We start from the raw sequence: 19,739 nt of genomic DNA on the forward strand, positions 1-19,739 counted from the left end.
TCTGCTTCGTACCTGTAGACAAGGTGATGGCGCTGAGCTTGACTTTGTACAGGTTGCTCCTCACTCTCCACTGCTGAACCATGGGGTAGCCCATAGCCTCATTGAACTTAGCATCACCTGCAATGGACATAGACATATTAACATAGTTATGAATAACTTCCACAATATAAGTAGAACCACATTGTTTCATAAGATTTGAGTAAATAACTCAGTTTCACATTAATCATGCATTGAAAGCTATGGATCATTTGTGTCGGAGTTTGAGTTATACAAGCACATTTGTAACTGCCTGAAGTGCATTAGCTAGCTTTGTCTCCCTCCCAAACTGTCCGTGTACAGTGTACATTCTGTTGTTTTCAACAACACCATTTGTCTACGAAAGATCCCACCCCATGTGTAATCAATGGCAGACGGCCGCAGTAGCTCCAATTGAATTTCCAGCATTAAGGCGAGAGCAATCTCGCCTCCGTAATTGCATTATCAAACTTTCATATGAGTCTGGCACAACACAGGGCCATTAGAACACAGGAGCGGAGAGAACAACAACAACTAAATCCTCCCTTAAACCTAAAGCACTTATTTATTCCCAGTGTGTGTTTGGAGAGGAGTAGCAGACACTCCTGGGAACTAGTCACAGGCCAACGGGGAACCAAGTGCTGCAGCCAATTCAGCTAATGGACGGATTAGGGAGTAGTCCTGAGGTGCGGTTTCAAGCCAACTGACAGAGTAGTCTCGGCCCCCACAGGGGATGTGGGAAGGGAACACGGGGTGAAGAAGGTGCAGGTGTCAGCCTTTAGAGGGCCTGGAGAGGTATGCAAGTGAGTGTGTGCCTACCTAAGAGACTTTGGGATGTCAGGAACAATAGCACAATACAGTGCACTGGGAACAGTGTCATTCTAGCTGACCCTGCACTCTGATGTCACTCCTATGGATTTACTGAGCAGAGAATGCTGCATGATTTCTAAATATTGAGCTTACAGGAAAATCAGCCGTAATTGGAAAATACTGTAAAACCTGGACGAAGTAGATACTTCTACATTTTTTGGAAGGAACATTTGAGAAAAAATAAGGATATTTGATGATGAAATATAGGTTACGTACAGGATATTTTCTGTACACACTGGTATGAGTGTACAAAGATGGATGAGGCAGGCTAACACGTGTACACACACACACAAACACACACCTGTGAGGAGCTGTACATTGGACAGTGGCTCAGACAGCACTCCTCTACACTGCTCCTCCACAGGTAACGGGATAACCATCAGTCCATCTGCTAGCTGGGGGAAGTCTTTGATGAAGTTGTTGTCCCTGAAAGAGAGAGCAAGAGAGACCGAAAAGAAAGAAAGAAAAACACACAAAAAACAGTTAGCCTTGTGAGACACTGTTGGGTTTTCATCTCCTCCATCAGAGTGCCTAGTGCAATAGCGTGGCTTATCTCATCATTCATCATCCCTTCTCTCCACTGTGTTTCAGACGCTCCAACAGAGAGGGACAGGTGGTGCTACCTGATAGTCATAGACACAGTGCAAGACAACTAACACTGCATGGAGAGAGATTCTCAGATCAAACAACACCTTCATATCCTCTCATCAGGGCCGGTCCTAGCCTTTTGGGGGCTTTACGTGTAATTTTGTTTCGAGGACCCCCATCCCGCAGGCAAAACATTTTAGTGGCCCTGCTTTCGTCGGGATTCAGAGAAAATGTTTCCGTTTTAAAGCAAGTTTGCTGCAATTCTACACATTTTTCCATGGGGCGGAGATAAGATTTTAGCAATTTTATAACACATTTCATGCAATTCTAATTGAGTGACTGTGGGTCGGGGGCCCCAAATCGGCTGGGGGCCCTAAGCAACAGCTTATGCCTAGAGCCGGCCCTGTCTCTCATCACAATGTCTGGGTTATCAAGCAGCAACATAATGTTGCTTTGCACCACATGGATTGCTGGAAGGATTACAGAGGCTTTAAAGAAATTGAATGTTCACAGTTGAAGCTACTAGATACAGTTCAAGAGTGATAAATGCAATGGCTTGGGAATGTGGGTTTTTCCTGGTCAGTTCAAGAAAAACTCATGGTACTACAACTCGCTGGTTGGATCAGGTCTCTCAACAGCATACAAGGATGTTCCATTGCAGTGTGATACTGTAGAGGTATAAGTAGGGGCAGTCTCCAAAAGAGACCAGTGTCTGGCTGCAGTAGTATGGGGGAATTGACTGACTTTGAAGTGTGAGAGAGTGTGCCGGTTGGCTGCCCTCTAAAGGAAGGAAGGAGAGAGAGAGAGAGACAGACTGGGAACAGGACAGGTAGCTGCAGGGAGAGAAACCTCTTCACTTCTGTTTCTCTCTCAGCTGGAAAAGGAATAAGAGAGAGGGAAGGAAGGAAGGAGATAGGGAGAGGGATGGAGGGAGAGGTCAAGAAATTAGATGGAAAGGGAGGAAGAGGCAAGTCCAATACCACAATCTACAAACCTAGAAATCTGTATTTGTACTATGCATTGACCCTTCTTTAAATCTGACCTTCCAGTTTCAGACCGAAAAACACAAGTGAGTGTTGTGATGCAGTTCATGCAATACTCATGGCCATGCTGTGCTACTGTGCTGAATATTATGGGGCCATGGAGGAGAGCAGACATAGACAGACACACAGAGAAACACAGAGATTGTCTTTTACTTCACTTTTTAATTTCTTCCCTCTCTCTCGCTCTCTGTTTCACTCTCACTTTTATTTATTCTGTCTGGAGTACTGTCTACTGTGTCTACCCTCCTCTCCATCTCCCCTTCTCATTGACTTTCAGGAGAGCTTTCCCCCAACCGCAGAGCCCGTTAGAGGCAATCACCGCCTCCTTTTACCCCAGGACTGCAGAGGAAACTCAAGGGCAGAGAGGAGTGGAAAGCAGAGGACAGGAGGTGCTGTAAAAAGATTACTGGCTGCTCACCGAAACCATATCGATTACCAAATTAAATCAGAGAGCTGGGAGCGCAGCACGGGGAGAGAACCCGGAGAGGCACGGCCCCTACAATATGAAGCTTTATGGATTTTTCACACCCAAACAAGACTGTGTCCTTGTCGCCCACCTAGGTGCCTTATTAATTCCTTTATTTACTTTGCAGTGGACTTGTGTTCTGGCCGGGAGAGCAGCAGGGAAGCGAGAGGTATTTTTGATGCTCGTTATTGGAGAAAAGTGTTACTGTTTTGTACTGAATACATTAGAGAAGTGGCACATTGGGGTAAGAATGGGAATGAGATTCACAGTGGCCCTCGTAGATTCAAGATGTGTCATTATCTCTCAAGGAAAGTGGATAAAGTGGAGTGGTGACCACTTTAGTGAGATTAGGGTCTCGCTCGCTCACGTCAAATCTTTAAACATGATGGAGGAGACGCCAACATGGACAAAACATAATGGTGGATTAAGGAGGATAATTAACCCAGCTTTCCAAACACTTCCACTTCATCTCTGGCTCTTCCTTTTCCTCTCTGCAAAGTAGGTCGTTTTAGTAATATTGTTGGTGAAAAGCTGTTTCCAAGCTGAAATGCAGGAGCATCAATTACGCATTGCAATATTAGCCAGCTGAGAAAAGCTTTAATCCCAGCATAAAAAGCAGACAATGGGATTGAATGAGGTATGATGAGGTATTATTGGATGTACCCCCCCCCCCCCCCCCCACACACACAAACCCCACCCCTCTCCTCTTCTACCCCCACACACAGCTGGTCACCTGCAAGGCTTACAGTGTAGTCTATGTGTTCCACTGTGGTGAGCATGGTGTGTTTACGACCTGTATGTTTCATTCAGTACCCCTGTGTGTTCATTAGGGGAGCTGAGACTAAGCTGTCCTGCCCAGCCTTATCCTTGTGCTGCTTACAGTACATGCCTCCAAACGGGATAAACTCTCTCCATTTAGATAAAGGCTTCCATGTTGAGTTGAGCACAAGTTGTTGTAGCAATGAGACAAGATGTAGGATCTTAAATTGATCACACTGTTGCAGAAGAAATTTACTGCAATGCAGGAAATGTAATACTTGTAGTGTGGTGTAAAAAAGCTTCTGAAGTTTGTATTTTCCACTTTGAAATTTCAGACTTGATTTTCCCTTACGAAAAATGTATCAACTCCTACAAAAATGTACATTAATTCTAATCCACATTTCCTGTTGCTGCAGGATTATTTTCCTGCTGTAGCAAACTGGCTCAAATGAAGATCCTACATCTGTAGGTGCAGTGTTTATAAATATGCAGGCCCACGCTTCGATGTGGAAATTTCAACAACTTTTTACATTTCTCTCTCTCTTGTTTTTCTATAACTCTTTTTACTCTCTGAATTGCTTCCTTTTTCTCTTGCACGCTCACGCACACACACACACAATTCCTCAGACTTCAATAGCATACTGTATCTGAATCTGTATTGTTCTAGACATTCCATTTCCCACCACCCACCAAAGCCTGCATGTTCCCTTCGCTAAACGCAGAAGAGAAGCTCTTGGAGCGGATGAGAATAGCGTGCAGCGATTGTTTTCTGCTGTCTCAGCCTGCTCCCTGGTGACTCTCCCTCTCTGTCTGAGCTCTGAGATGTTCATTTTCTCTTCTTCGTCTCTTCTTTCTCCTCTCTCTACCTCTCCTCCCACATCCTGTTGGCAATATAGGCAGGCAGGCACCTCTTGGCTGTGAGCAACCATACCAGCTCCAGTCACACAAGAGCTACTCTGTGTGTGTGTGTGTGTGTGTGTGTGTGTGTGTGTGTGTGTGTGTGTGTGTGTGTGTGTGTGTGTGTGTGTGTGTCCATATTGATTTTATATCCAGGGAGGGGGATTTAATAAGAAAACAATGTATGTATACCAATTAAACACAGGCTGAAAGGCACACACTTTCTCTGCATTTCTCCTTGGCCTTTCCTTGCTGCCACTCACACACACAGCGGTCAGGGACAGTTAGAGCAAACACACATTCAGCAGGCTCACTCCCTCTCAGTACCTACACAGCACTCCCAATGGAGAAAGTAATATGGGATTCATGAACAGGGTGATGAATAATAGTATGAATTTAGAGATGCAGACATACCTGTCTACTTCATCACATTTAAACAGAGGAGGCTGGTGGGAGGAGCTGTAGGATGTCGGGCTCATTGTAATGACTGGAATGGAATTAATGGAACGGCGTCAACATGTGGTTTCCATATGTTTGATACCGTTCCATTCCAGCCATTACAATGAGTCCATCCTTCTATAGCTCTTTCCACCAGCCTCCTCTGCATTTAAAATATACACTGAGTGTACAAAACATTAGGAACATGAGAGACTAACCAAGTGAATCCAGGTGAAAGCTAGGATCCCTTATTGTTGTCACTTAAATCAGTGTAGTTGAAAGGGAGGAGACAGGTTGAAGAATGATTTTTAAGCCTTGAGAAAATTGAGACATGGATTGTGTATGTGTGCCATTCAGAGGGTGAATGGGCAAGACAAAATATTTATGTGCCTTTGAAAGGGGTAGGTCGTAGGTGCCAGGCGCACTGATTTGAGTGTGTAAAGAAATGCAACGCTGCTGGGTTTTTTACATTCAACAGTTTCTCCTTGTGTATCGAGAATGGTACAACACCCAAAGGACATCCAGCTAACTTGACACAACTGTGGGAAGCATTGGATTCAACATGGGCCAGCATCTCTGTGGAACGCTAGACACCTTGTAGAGTCCATGCCCCAACAAATTGAGTCTGTTCTGAGGGCGAAAGGGAGTGGAACTCAATATTAGGCCGACGTTCCTAATGTTTTGTACACTCAGTGTATGTACTCTGATAAACATGTGTGGCTTTTAAGTTCTATCATGGAACCTTAAACAAGTTAACTTTTCTACTGGTTTAAGACCACCAAAAATGTCCTTGATATCATGTGCAGCATTTTTAAGTGCATATAATGTGTGTGTGTATGTGTAAGTTATATCTTACAGCTCCATTACACTACAGTAATTCCCCTCTTAAGATGTCCTCCAAGCATTGGTGAAATGATCCATTGCCAAATTGTGTTGCTTCGGCATCCTAATATCCACCCTTACTAAATGATATTGGCCAAGGTGAAGGATGATGTGCTCTCATGGGTGTATAATCATAGAGTCCAAAACCACCTCTTTATACACTCCTTTAATACAGAATTAATGAGGAGAAGGAGGGGGGATTCAACCTGGTGCAATGTGAATCTCGGCCACTAGAGGCTACTCTTTCTCTGCATTGTGTATATAATAATGCCCTAGCGGCATTGGCAGGGAAACAGTATTTTCAATCTAAGGTGTGGGCTGTGCTCTGGCTTCTTACTATGCCTGCTATGTTAGGTTTGGCCCTGCCTAAAAGGTTTCAGCAATTTGCCTGATGACATGCGATTGGGCAACCTGAGATAACATTGAGAACACTGTCCTTCATACTCTATAATCATTAATGACTTATTTTTGATTGGAGTATAAAGTTATTACATAATATATAATCATTTATTCCCCTGTATCCCCAGCTGTGCCAACCCTTCTGAAGTCAAATTCCTAACCCTTTAATTGACTCTTAAATTCCTTATTTTTTATTGTACTTTTTGCCCCTTTTTCTCCCCAATTGGTAGTTACAGTCTTGTCCCATCAATGCAACTCCCATACGGACTCGGGAGAGGCGAAGGTCGAGAGCCATGTGTCCTCGACCCTGCCAAGCCGCATTGCTTCTTGACACACTGCTCACTTAACCCGGAAGCCAGCCGCACCAATGTGTTGGAGGAAACACTGTAAAACTTGCGACCGAAGTCAGCATGCCAAACCCTCCCCTAATCCGGACGACGCTGGGCCAATTGTGTGCCGCCTCAACACAGCCTGGGGAGGCCCTTAAATTCCTTATTTTACCATAACCACTTTCTTTACAGTGAATAAAATGCTTACAGGCTGACAATGTTATGTACTGAAGGAGCTCCGTCTCTTCACCACACACTGGCAACTATTCAAAGCAGAACGAGGGCAATGATCACTATGGCTGCCGACAGCTGTAGCTGTTGAACAAATGGTTGTGTGAACAAGTGAGGCTGGTTGTGAATCCTTATTAAACCACATGTGTTCTGGTAAGGGGATCAGAGCAGCGCTCAGGCCCCAATAGAAACCATCAGAGATATCACAGGTTATTATATTCTCTCATCTAGTCCTTTTAACCAGATGTCTTCCAAGGGCTTTGCTGTAAGGGGAAATCTAAGAAGCATAGTGGAGGAGCCATGCATATTAAATGAATCACATTACAATATCGCCTGGCAGTCTGACTCTTAGCATAATGACACACAATACTATATTGCTATGAGTTCTGAAAACAAATGAAAATGCTGGGATTATTTTGATGTGCTTTTTATATGGAGAATGAATTGCATATCTTTCAGCCAGCCTCAACCTTGCAGTGAACTTCAACAACAGCGTAAACTGAGGGATAAACACTCCCAAACCGTGTGTACTAATTTAGCCATCCGCTTTCTGAGAGTGCCCTGAGTCCTGCCACACACCCACCTACCTAGCAGCCAAAACGCCACACCACAATTTGTTGCTTTGCTCCTTAGGCTACAGTACACCACCACCACTGTCATACATAATTTGGCGGTGCATTACCATAATAAAAAATTGATATTACCCACACACTGACTCTGGAAACTCTCTCTCTCTCCTGTTCACTTCAGCTTCCGGGAATTGCTCCTCTGTAGCTGGCTGCTTGTATTTGTGTTATTCGTGTAGATATATTCAGAGCGACTCCTAACACTGACACCCTCATTTAAATGGACAGGCTTATGAATAATACGAGACTCAATACGGGACGCAATGCTTGAATATTTAAATATGTATTACTGTAGAAATGCAATGTTTAACTAGATTATGTACAAGTTTAATTATATTTTCCGACCACACATATCTCCTATGAGTCATGTACTGTTTGGTTAAATCCTCCAGACTTCCCTCTCTTGTACCTCATGAGAAGTCAATGGAACTTGAGGTGGTCCGGGGTGAAGGTAAGCTTTTATGGCCTCAGTGAAGTCAACAACATGCATACTTAGCTTGCATTCGGAAAGTATTCTGACACCTTCCCGTTTTCTACATTTTGTTACGTTACAGCCTGTCGTGGTAATTTCCTGTATTACTAAATGAGGAGAGTTTACAAACCACACACAAGTCAGAGTTATATTTTAAACTCCATCTTTAATTATATGAGCTTCATCATAGCCCTTTGACTCTCAGATCAATTCAGTGTCTATAAATGAATTCTTAGAGTGCTTACAAAAGAATACTTACTATCTTTTATAGCCAAGATACACCCCTCTCAACTCCCATGACGAACCACAGATCTCAGGGACTTCTCAAAGGGCATTTTACTTGAGAGATGAGTATCCCATAGCCAGATAGCATTAGCTATAAATTATCGTTCAGTTTGGTCTCTTAGACGAGGTTCTACTTCTCGTTCTTGGTACTTCCTAGTACCAAAACATTACCTCATCCAATGGCATATATCAATTGTTAATTCTAGATACCCCCATCTCAAATACAACCCCTCCTGGACAAGCTCACGGAGGGGAGTGAGCCTCTAGGTCATATACTAGGTCAAGATTGATGCAACATCAGAGAGGTAATACAATGGTTCCAGACACTGCCATAATCCAAATGAGGGGGTGACTGGAGCACAGACATAGTGGAGCCCTTCACATGGTTTCACAGATATATTCACCTATGTTCACCTGACTTCTCCCTTTCTGATATTCTGCATATTATCAGACATGTAAAAGACAAACCTGACCTTTCCCCTTTCTGGGCCCCAAGTTACTTTTCCCTAGAGAGAAAGGAAAATGCAACTGCCAACAGTATAGTCCAAAAGAAGACATTCTAATGACAAGTATAAAATAAATAAAACATCTTATTTATCTATGTTACCTAACTAATTCTGATTCAGCTACGACAAGCCTTATTCTTATATTGATTAAATAAAACATACACTACCAGTCAAAAGTTTTAGAACACCTACTCATTCAAGGGGGTTTCTTTATTTTTACTATTTTTGACATTGTAGATAATGAAATAACACATATGGAAGAGTGTGCAAGGCTGTCAAAGGCAAACGGTGGCTATTTGAAGAATCTCAAATTTGAAATATATTTTGATTTGTTGAACACTTTTTTGGTTACCACATGATTACATGTGTGTTATTTCATAGTTTTGATGTCTTCACGATTATTCTACAAAGTAGAACATGGTAAAAAATTAAGAAAAACCTTGAATGAGTAGGTGTTCTAAAACATTTGACCGGTAGTGTATATATATTTTTAAATACCTAATTTGCATAATTATTCAGACCCTTTGCTATGAGACTCGACATTGAGCTCATGTGCATCCTGTTAACATTGATCATCCTTGGGATGTTTCTACAACTTGATTGTAGTCCACTTGTGGTAAATCCAATTGATTGGACATGATTTGGAAAGGTACACACCTGTCTATATAATCCAACTGTTGACAGTGCATGTCAGAGCAAAAACCAAGTCATGAGATCGAAAGAATTATCCACAGAGCTCCGCGATAGGATTGTGTCGAGGCACAGCTCTGGGGAAGGGTACCCAAAGCATTGAACGTCCCCAAGAACACAGTGGCCTCCATCTTTCTTAAATGGAAGACTCTTCCTAGAGCTGGCTGCATGGGGAAACTGAGCAATCGGGGGAGAAAGGCCTTGGTCAGAGAAGTGTCCAAGAACCCAATGGTCACTCTCACAGAGCTCCAGAGCTCTATCTCTGCAGCACTCTACCAATTAGGCCTTTATGGTAGAGTGGCAAGACGGAAGGCACTCCTCAGGAAAAGGCACGACAGCCCGCTTGGAGTTTGCCGAATGGCACTTAAAGGACTCAGACCATGAAAAACAAGGTTCTCTGGTCTGATGAAACCAAGATTGCAGTCTTTGGCCTGAATGCCAAGCCTCACTTCTGGATGAAACCTGGCACCATCCCTACAGTGAAGCATGGTGGTGGCAGCATCATGCTGTGGGGATATTTTTCAGTGGTATGGACTGGGAGACTAGTCAGGATCGAAGGAAAGATGAGCAGAGCATGTACAGAGAGATCCTTGATGAAAACCTGTTCCAGTGCGCTTAGGACCTCAGACTGGGGCAAAGGTTCACCTACCAACAGGACAACAACCCTAAGTACACAGCGAAGACAATGCAGGAGTGGCTTTGGGACAAGTTCCTGAATGTCCTTGAGTGACCCAGCCAGAGCCTGGACTTGAACCTGATCAAAAATCTCTGGAGAGGCCTGAAAATAGCTGTGCAGCGACGCTCCCCATCCAATCTGACAGAGCTTGATAGGATCTGTACCAAGCTTGTGGAGTCATACCCAAGAAGACTCGAGGCTGTAAATGCTGCCAAAGGTGCTTCAACAAAGTACTGAGAAAAGGGTCTGAATACTTATGTAAATGTTATATTTCAGTCTTAAATGTTTTATAAATGTGCAAACATATCTAAAAACCTGTTTTTGCTTTGTCAATATGGGGTATTGTGTGTAGATTGATGAGAGAAAAAAAATATTTAATCAATTTTAGAATAAGGCCATAATGTAATAAAATGTGGAAAATGTCAAGGGATCTGAATACTTTCCGAATGCATTGTACTTCATAGCACCCAAATGCAGATCCAACTCAGGTTAAAATAGTATTTTTAATATTTGAAATACTTTAGCTGTGCTTGGCTGAACATGCCTGGCACAATGGAACCGATGGAATACTCCCAAAAGTGCTAACCCCACCCATCTGGCACTTCAAGCAGGCTCAAGCAAACACTCAAAGTATACTAACTATTTCTAACACAAAAAAATATTTCTTATACTACCTGAACCCAGACCTGCTGCAGATCAAATCGGATAGCTATAATGCAGTGTTCATTTTCCAACTTAGCGAATTGGACCATGAGATCAATAAGGACCATAAATAACATGATACGGACTGTTTCAATGCCGATTGAAGTTCAAGGAACTGACAGGGGAGCTATGTTACGTACTTTAAGTAAGCACCAGAGACCAGAGCCACGTTGTGCTGTTCTTAAGTCATTCTTGTTTAAATAAAGCACTTAATCACAATGTGGGTGTTCCCTGGGTCTCTCAGTAGGGGGGATGCTTTGATCCAAACCCCTCAGAATAACTCAGCAGAAAGCCTATTTAGTGTGTTTTCACTGTGAACAGAGAGGGGGCTGTCATTCTTCGGATCAGATAGGGTATATATAATCACAGGTTGAGTCTAACTTCAACCGTGATTATATACTCGTTTTGGGGGTCTCACTCACACTCTCTCACACTCTCACTCACACACTCTCACACTCTCACACACACACTCTCACACACACACACAGTAAATGGGCAGATATGATGTAACACACTTCTTTATGACACTTTCTCTGATTGGTGTTGCAAATCTAAGGCTCCGACCGTGAGACAGTAGCGAATGGCGGTGGGCAGAACCACTTGGCAGCCCGTACTACCGCAGACAAGCAGGTTTTTCCAACAGATATTTTCTGTACCAACCATGTTTTTGCCTTGCAGACAGGAAGACACAAACTCCACCTGTGTCTTGAAAACAGATGCCTTCTCTCAAGGTGTTTCAACCTTTAAAGGTATTGTCCTATTGGAAAGACCATAATTGGTCTGGGCTAGTCCCTGTTGTAAGGTGTAAGAAAAAACTATAAGAAAAAATGTCAGACACTAACAAAAATGCAGTATATTGCATTAAGGTGGGGGAAGAATGGACAAATAAAAAACATTCCACTGAAATACAGATTCTCTGTAAAACCCAGCATTGATTTGCCAACAGTCAGTTGCTTATGGCTGAGACTAGTTGCTAGCAGCTGCAGTTTGTAGAGTATGTGTTAATCAGACAAGATAAACCCATTCCAAACACATAGCCTACTGAAACCATAGTCCCACACACAGACATGTGACATATTTTGCAGTGCGGAGCCTTTAAAAAGCCTGGATTGCAATGGTGTTTTGATGTGGGCCTGAATGGGGTAATTATTATCCCTCATAGAGGAAGAGAAGCACAAAAGGCAGTGCAGAGAGGGCTTGTTAGGAGCTGCCACAGACTGAACGAGCACAGGGGGAAGATGTGGCAGGGCACCCAAATGGGCATCCAGACAACACAAGCCAGCCAGACAAGCTTTTGTGAGGAAGATAACATAAGCGCTGGGTTGCCAGATTGTTGGCCAGACATTTTGGTGGTACATTTTTTTCAGCGCTATGAAATAGCTAGCAGACATTATGGAAAATAAATAAAAAAAGAAAATCATCTATTGACTTGCCGTATCTATTTCTTTTTTTAATAATAAGTCAAATCTGATAAACATACAGTGCATTCAGAAAGTATTTGACTTTTTCCACATTTTGTTACGTTACAGCCTTTTAAAAAAATGTATTAAATCGTTTGTTCCCCTCATCATTCTACACACAATACCCCATAATGACAAAGCGAAAACAGATGGATAATTTTTTTCCAAATTGGCAAAAATAAATATCACATTTACATAAGTATTCAGACCCTTTACTCATTCCTCTGTCGAAGCACCTTTTGCAGCGATTACAGCCTCGAGTCTTCTTAGGTATGACGGTACAAGCTTGGCACACCTGTATTTGGTGAGTTTCTCACATTCTTCTCTGCAGATCCTCTCAAGCACTGCCAGGTTGGATAGGGAGCGTCGCTGCACAGCTATTTTCAGGTCTCTCCAGAGATGTTCGATCGGGTTCATGTCCTGGCTCTGGCTGGGCCACTCACGGACATTCAGAGACTTGTCCCAAAGACACTCCTGCGTTGTCTTGGCTGTGTGCTTAAGGTTGTTGTCCTGTTGGAAGGTGAACGTTCGCCTGAGTGCTTTGGAGCAGGTTTTCATCAAGGATCTCTCTATACTTTGCACCTTTCATATTTCCCTCGATCCTGACTAGTATCCCAGTCCCTGCCACTGAAAAACATTCCCACATGACACTTGGCATTCAGGCCAAATAGTTCAATCTGGGTTTCATCAGACCAGAGAATCTTGTTTCCTTTAGGTGCCTTTTGGAAAACTCCAAGCAAGCTGTCATGTGCCTTTTACTGAGTAGTGGCTTCCGCCTTGCCACTTTACCATAAAGGCCTAATTGGTGGAGTGCTGCAGAGATGGTTGTCCTTCTTGAAGGTTCTCCCATCTCCACAGAGGAACTCTGGATCTCTGTCAGAGTGACCATCGGGGTTCTTGGTCACCTTCCTGACCAAGGCCCTTCTCCCCAAATTGGTCAGTTTGGCCGGTTTGGCCAGCTCTAGAAAGAGTCTTGCTGGTTACAAACGTCTTCCATTTAAGAATAAAGGAGGCCACTGTGTTCTTGGGGACCTTCAATGCTGTAGAAATGTTTTGGTACCCTTCCCCAGATCTGTGCCTTGACACAATCCTGTCTCTGAGCTCTACGGACAATTCCTTCATGGCTTGGTTTTTGCTCTGACATGCATTGTCAACTTTGGGACCTTATATAAACAGGTGTGTGCCTTTCCAAATCATGTCCATTCAATTGAATTTACCACAGGTGGTCTCCAGTCAAGTTGTAGAAATATCTCAAAGATGATCAATGGAAACAGGATGCACCTGAGCTCAATTTATAGCAAAGGTTCTGAATACTTATGTAAATAAGGTATTTTTTTATGTTTCGCTTTGTCATTATGGGGTATTGTGTGTAGATTGATGAGGATTTGTATTTTTTTTTTAATCAATTTTAGAAGGCTGTAACGTAACAAAATGTGGAAAAAAGATGCTCTGGCAATCCATTTACATTTGATGATAATGATATAAGGTAGGCCTACAAGACAGTGTTATTGGTTTTTGAAATATCACTTCTCAGAACAAGAAAAGTTTCTGCTCAAAGATATATTATGCTATTACTGTATGATAGTACTGACAGTCTTCTCTCACACGCTCAGAAATGATCATATAATGGGTCCCATGGCTGCTCCGCTAATATTGAGAGCAAGGAGCATTCAGAAAGAACTAGCTCAAAAGTCCATCCTTTTTTCCATCCTACTGCTTCCAGAACTTTCCCACTTTGCCAAATTTGCCCTTGAGAACAATCCACCAATCCACAGCCACAATCTTTACCATATGAGATTTATGAGTCTTGTGATGGAGAAATTGATCTAAATGCTGTGTAATATGCTTAATAGCTTTAATATTGTGTTGTTTGAATGATTGGGTAATGAGACAGGGCCAGCAGCCATGCCATAACAATGATGAAGCTGCAATGCCACCCCAGAGTGATTCCATGCTGAGCCTCAGCCCACTCTACACTTTATAACCTTCATAAAAGAGGAAAACAAATTAAGAATTAAAGCGTTATTAGGTGAATGCGGCAGGAATACCGAAGTCAGGGCTGTTTACCTTGCATAAGACTCTCATTAAAATCTATTTAACTCCCACGCCCGTGTAGAATGATTTAATCTAAGCGTATCAGTGAAACTTGTCAATGTTGAGTCTATCATTGATTAAACTCAAGAGTTGGTGCCATTGATCAAGTGTGTGCTGCAGGTGAGTTGTTGGTGGAGAGAAGCCTATGATGAGGTTACTTTTTCTATGATGGGAATGACAACAGTAGTCTTTGAGGAACAGGCGATCAAAATGACACTGAAAATGACAATGAATCTTGATGAGCAACCATCCAACTAAAGAACCACTGAGACTGTCTTCACAGATAACCCAATAAAACTGATACAACAAATCAGCTCATGTAAAGAAAAGCAACCAACGTCGAATGACAAAACATGATATTGTGGGTGAGAAATGCTAATAAGCTCTTCAGCCGTCATTATGGATACTTCCAAGTTCTACTGTACCCTCTCCTCTCTTTCTCCGTCACACCCCCTGACAAACGGATGCACTCTACAGCCAACATTAGCTTCAGTTCGCGTGGGCATACAGTATACTCTCCTATTCCACCCATTCACTCTCTGACTGAGGTGTGGACTGTGGAGGTCTCTCTCTCTCACACACACACGTACACACACACACACACACACACACACACACACACACACACACACACACACACACACACACACACACACACACACACACACACACACACACACACACACACACACACACGTAAAATCAGCCATGAGGGGGGCCAGAGAACCATGATCGGTAGTTAGTGTCCTCCGGCCCGAAACACTGCCTCTTCATTACATTGAAAGCAACGAGGAGCGCCTCAGAGCATTTATTCTCTTGGAGAAATAGAGGAAGATGGGAGAGAAAGTGAAATGAAATGAGTAGTAACCTAGCTAACACCAGCATGCCTTCGTTGTAGCCTATATGCTGTAGTTAATTACAGCTTCTAAATAGACAGGCGATTTAACAAGGAGAGCAGCATTGCAGTGGGAAAAAAATCTAAGTGAAAGACGAAGTACTTATTTTGTTCAATAGATGTCACTACTAATTCAGATGTTAGAGTGCAGCTTGTCCTTATTGTAGGTTCAATGGACACAGAGGAATAGAGAAGGACATGCTGTGTAGCTTTTCAGAAAACTACATTTGCAATAACTTTAATTTTATTTAACTAGGCAAGTCAGTTAAGAACAAATTCTTATTTTACAATGACGGCCTACCCCGACCAAACCCTAACCCAGACAACGCTGGGCCAGTTGTGCACCGCCCTATGGAACTCCCAATCATGGCTGGTTGTGATACATCCTGGAATCGAACCAGGGTCTGTAGTGACGTCTCTAGCACTCAGATGCAGGGCCTTAGACCGCTGCGCCACTCGGGACATACGTGGTAGAGACCCCTACGTTTCAGTAAATTAGGCGTTTCAGTAAATTACTTCCAATTTATGTATTGTATGGAAGCATTTGAGTTGAATGGCCCAGAAAAATAGCCTAATCTCATCTGGTGAATCAGGCAGCCAATGAGTGCTGGGTATAAGATCAAGGGATTTCTTTTTTTAATATTACGCATCTTAATACATACAGTCTTTGTAAGTCCCTGCACCACTCCCAAGTCACACGCTAACTGCCATGCGTTTAATTACTAGTAATGGGCCAAGACAGCTAAGAGCTGGTTGGGGTGCTTGTTTCATTACAGATTGAGCAGAGTGACATCTTAGGTTGTGATTCAACGTGATTATGCCACATAATATACTCAGTGTGAAGGTTCTAATTAACGTGGGATTATGTATATCATTATACCCAATGGCAGAGCGTATGGAAATTGTACCTAATAAACTATAATTAGTCTACTAGCATCAAACATTCATTGATGTGCGAATCTGAAGCAGGTGGTTTAACTAATTTAACTTGATAAACTTAATTTATTCTCTTTAGAGTGAGAGGTCAGTTACGACTCTAGATTACATGAAACAAGTCAATTGAAAACCCTCTCAGAACTTCGACTCCTGCAGTAGATGAATCAATAAACTAAGGCACCATTCTGGGGCTAGCCGCAGCCCTGAGAGTTACCCACAACCCTCAGCAGCTAGTACCCTGAAAGGGTTTTAAGGCTGTTTTGGATGGCTAGCATAACGCTTAACAGGCACGACAGTTAATTTATACACCACATTCTCCTTCTGTCTCCAGAATCATAATGATTTAGTGGTTCATGCAGGCTCTGGTGTTTTATCAGACTAGTGCACAGGCCTGTGCTTCTGACCAAATGGGCTAATTACTGAAAATAAAGTAATTCTCTCTTTCCATATGAGTGGATATGATACAGAGAATGTAGAGCAGGAGCGCCCTGATAAACAAACACATAAAACAGTCATGGTGAGAGACAGGCATAATATCCGGGTGTAAGGGATTGAACACAAATCTGTCGCCAGAATTGGGGAAAACAAGAGGTAAAATAAAGTGGTCTGTCAATTTTAGGGGACATAATTAAAAGGGATGTAAGTTGGAAATGAACAGGCTGTTCAATCCATTCAAAAGACATGGTTGGGTTTTGCAGTGCGTTAAAAATGGGACTCGGGCCCTGAAAGCTGATAACAGCCTATAAACCCATAAATCTCACTTCATTCTCTACAGCCTATACCTCCTTACTGGGAAACATGAATCCATAATTTAGGGAACACACGCTTTTAGAATCTGGCAAAATTGGACCGACGATAACAGTTAGTCAAATGGTGGTCTCATTATTGGTGTTCAATCTACTGTAGACCCATTGCTGAATGACTGGTTTGACTGGTACCTGCTATTGGCTTTTAAGCCACAGCACAAAGTGTGGGTTTCAGTCCAACTGCAGCCCGGCCACTTGGTTTGGAAAAAAACATGCTACATTGTCTTGCAACAAACTGTACTTTGATGATTAAATAAACCCACATACATTCTCACAGCACTGGAAGTCTTCGGTTAATTTTATAACAGAATTATCAGGGAATTGAGTAGTACCCTATTTTCATTAACATACAAATGACAGGGCCTGGCCTATGGTAAACTGTACCCTATGAGAACACCAAAGGTATAATTCCCAATAATCTTATATTGCCATTCGGTCCTGGAGTGGGTGCAGAGTAACAGCCAAGCCACTTTTTCATTGAGGAAAACAATGTTTTTTTCCCATCTCACTCCCTCACTCTCTCCCACTTTCCCTTTCTTTTAGTCAGCTAAGTTAGTTTGACATTAGCTGACATTAGGTCTGTTAGGTCAACCTTGGAGTGTGATTTATCATTGTGGCCAGTGAGGCTGTCTTAGCTGCTGCAACTACTGCTGCTATCTCCCAAAGCTCCAAACCTGCATCCTCACAGCACTGCAGTGTGCTGCGCTAGAGGACTAATCATGGGGCTTTCAGTAAATAAACTGCACTGAGAACATCTGTCTGAGGTCCCATTCAGGACATTCCCCCTGCTTTCCCAAGATTAGGAGGAGAAGGAAGCCAACGGAGGAAAAGGAAAGCCCAAGACCTGAACGCTTTAATAGTGTAGGAGGATACTGTTAAAATGTGCTGGCATGGACAGACAGCGTGATAGTGAGGTTGCAATGTGAAGGCTTGAGGGAAGAATCTTAACTTTTGTACTTTGTTGTTACCAGTGTTTGCATTCTGCAATAGTTCTCTATCATAGCGAGAAACCAGAATCAATGGGTTTCTTTGTGTGCTCTGAGACAACCAGGACATATGCATTGGGCCAACAGAGAAAAGAAAGGAGAGAAATACAAACACAGAAAAGAACCCAACAGAAGGGCTAATTATCCTAGTAGGAGCCTGAGCCACTGCAGCGGGTATGTGGAGCAGTAGTCAGAAAGAGGGACAACACAGTGAAGTGAGCCTTGGGCAGCTGTGGAGCTGTATACCCTCTATGCTCAAGTTTAACCCTCCACCTGAATAGTCAGCATACTAGTCTCAGGGCGTCTCATTGCGTTGGAGAGAGCGTATGAGAGCTGTTGTTAACGGGTGTTGACAAAAGGATGAGACTGTACACTAAGGAGATAAATGCAGGAAATTAGCTGGGAACATGGGAGGCGTGGTTTTTGTGCCCGGGAGTACATTCCCAGCCTCTAAAACGTAGACACTCATTGTCTGGTAGTCTCAGCATGTAATTTGGAGAGGGGTCTCTATCCTTTTTCCTTTCTCTATTTCTCTCTCTTTCGGTGTGTCTCTGTACTGACTCAGGTGGCAGCATAGCTCCAAACATTTACTGTGAGCTCTCCTTTGCTGTCCTCTCCTCCTGTGTGTGTGTGTGTCTTAGTGTGAGCTCATACATACGTGTGTATCGGTGTGTGTGTGTGTGTGTATTTGTCTCCCCACCCGCTGAGTGAACGCTGGGTGATTGAGTGTCAGCTATTATAGATGAGCTCAGTCTCTTTCTCATCTCACGTGTCCCCAGAGTGGCGGCGGTAAAAGGAACGGGGGTTGGCGGTGACAAGGCTGAACGCTGTCGCCAGGCCTGATGGATGGCAGTCATCACCCCCCCCACCTCTCGCATTGCGAGAGCCACCCCGGCCACGTGTGTCGATGAGACAGGATAGGATAACTGGATGGCTAGGTATCAGGACAGTTTAGGACAGGATGGACTCAAACACAGACAGGGAAACCTTAAAAGCAGAAGAAGCACATTGTTAAAATCCTGCTCCATATATTAGAGCACATCAGCTACTGCTAACTCAGACTCATATGTTCACAGCAGTGAATGAGATTAAATCTGACAGCTAAAATATTCTCAGATCAATGTTTATTTGCAGGTCAGATAATTGTTGTATATTAAAGTCATTTTATAAAAGAGTTATGACATTGCCAATACATATACACTGATTTCCGGGGTATATGCTTACAAACAATTGTATTACGGTAATAATTGCATGAAGTCGATTTAAAATCCAAATCCAAATCCAATTGCAAATGCATGCACACAGGAGTGTGGTAAAGCGAGACCAATTTAAATATCAATGTTTGCCAAACACCATCATAAATCAGAAGCAATATTTAATATAAAACACTATTTGTGATCGCCCAGGGATAAATAATACAATTCCCTTCTATCTCCCACATTTCACTCTGGGCTATTGATGCAGGGGAGTGAGGTGGGTGACAGGGTATAGGGGTGGAAGAGTGGTGGGGTTGGAATCTACACATCAAATATACTATAGGGGGAATTTGGAGGACATAGCTAGAATGTGCATTACCATCATTCTAGAGAGAAATGATAAATATGTCTATAACTGGAGTGTATCCTTCAAGGCACAGAAAAACAAAGAACAACGTTGAGACTCTTTGTATTATTCAAGAAACAAAAGAC

The 19,739-nt window shown here is 42.9% G+C and overlaps 1 protein-coding gene across 2 annotated transcripts in view; it reads right to left on the reverse strand.

The window, feature by feature from the left end:
- Positions 1-19,739, reverse strand: part of LOC129818467 (astrotactin-2-like) — a 433,204-nt gene that overhangs the window by 130,876 nt on the left and 282,589 nt on the right. For both annotated transcript variants that reach the window (XM_055874386.1, XM_055874387.1), the window contains 2 exons: positions 1,187-1,311; positions 13-117 (listed from right to left, as the gene is read on the reverse strand). In XM_055874386.1, coding sequence (XP_055730361.1) covers positions 13-117; positions 1,187-1,311 — 230 coding nt within the window. The remainder of the gene's footprint in view (positions 1-12; positions 118-1,186; positions 1,312-19,739) is intronic.

The sequence above is a fragment of the Salvelinus fontinalis genome, chromosome 21 (assembly GCF_029448725.1).
Source record: "Salvelinus fontinalis isolate EN_2023a chromosome 21, ASM2944872v1, whole genome shotgun sequence".
Classification (NCBI taxonomy): Eukaryota; Metazoa; Chordata; class Actinopteri; order Salmoniformes; family Salmonidae; genus Salvelinus; species Salvelinus fontinalis.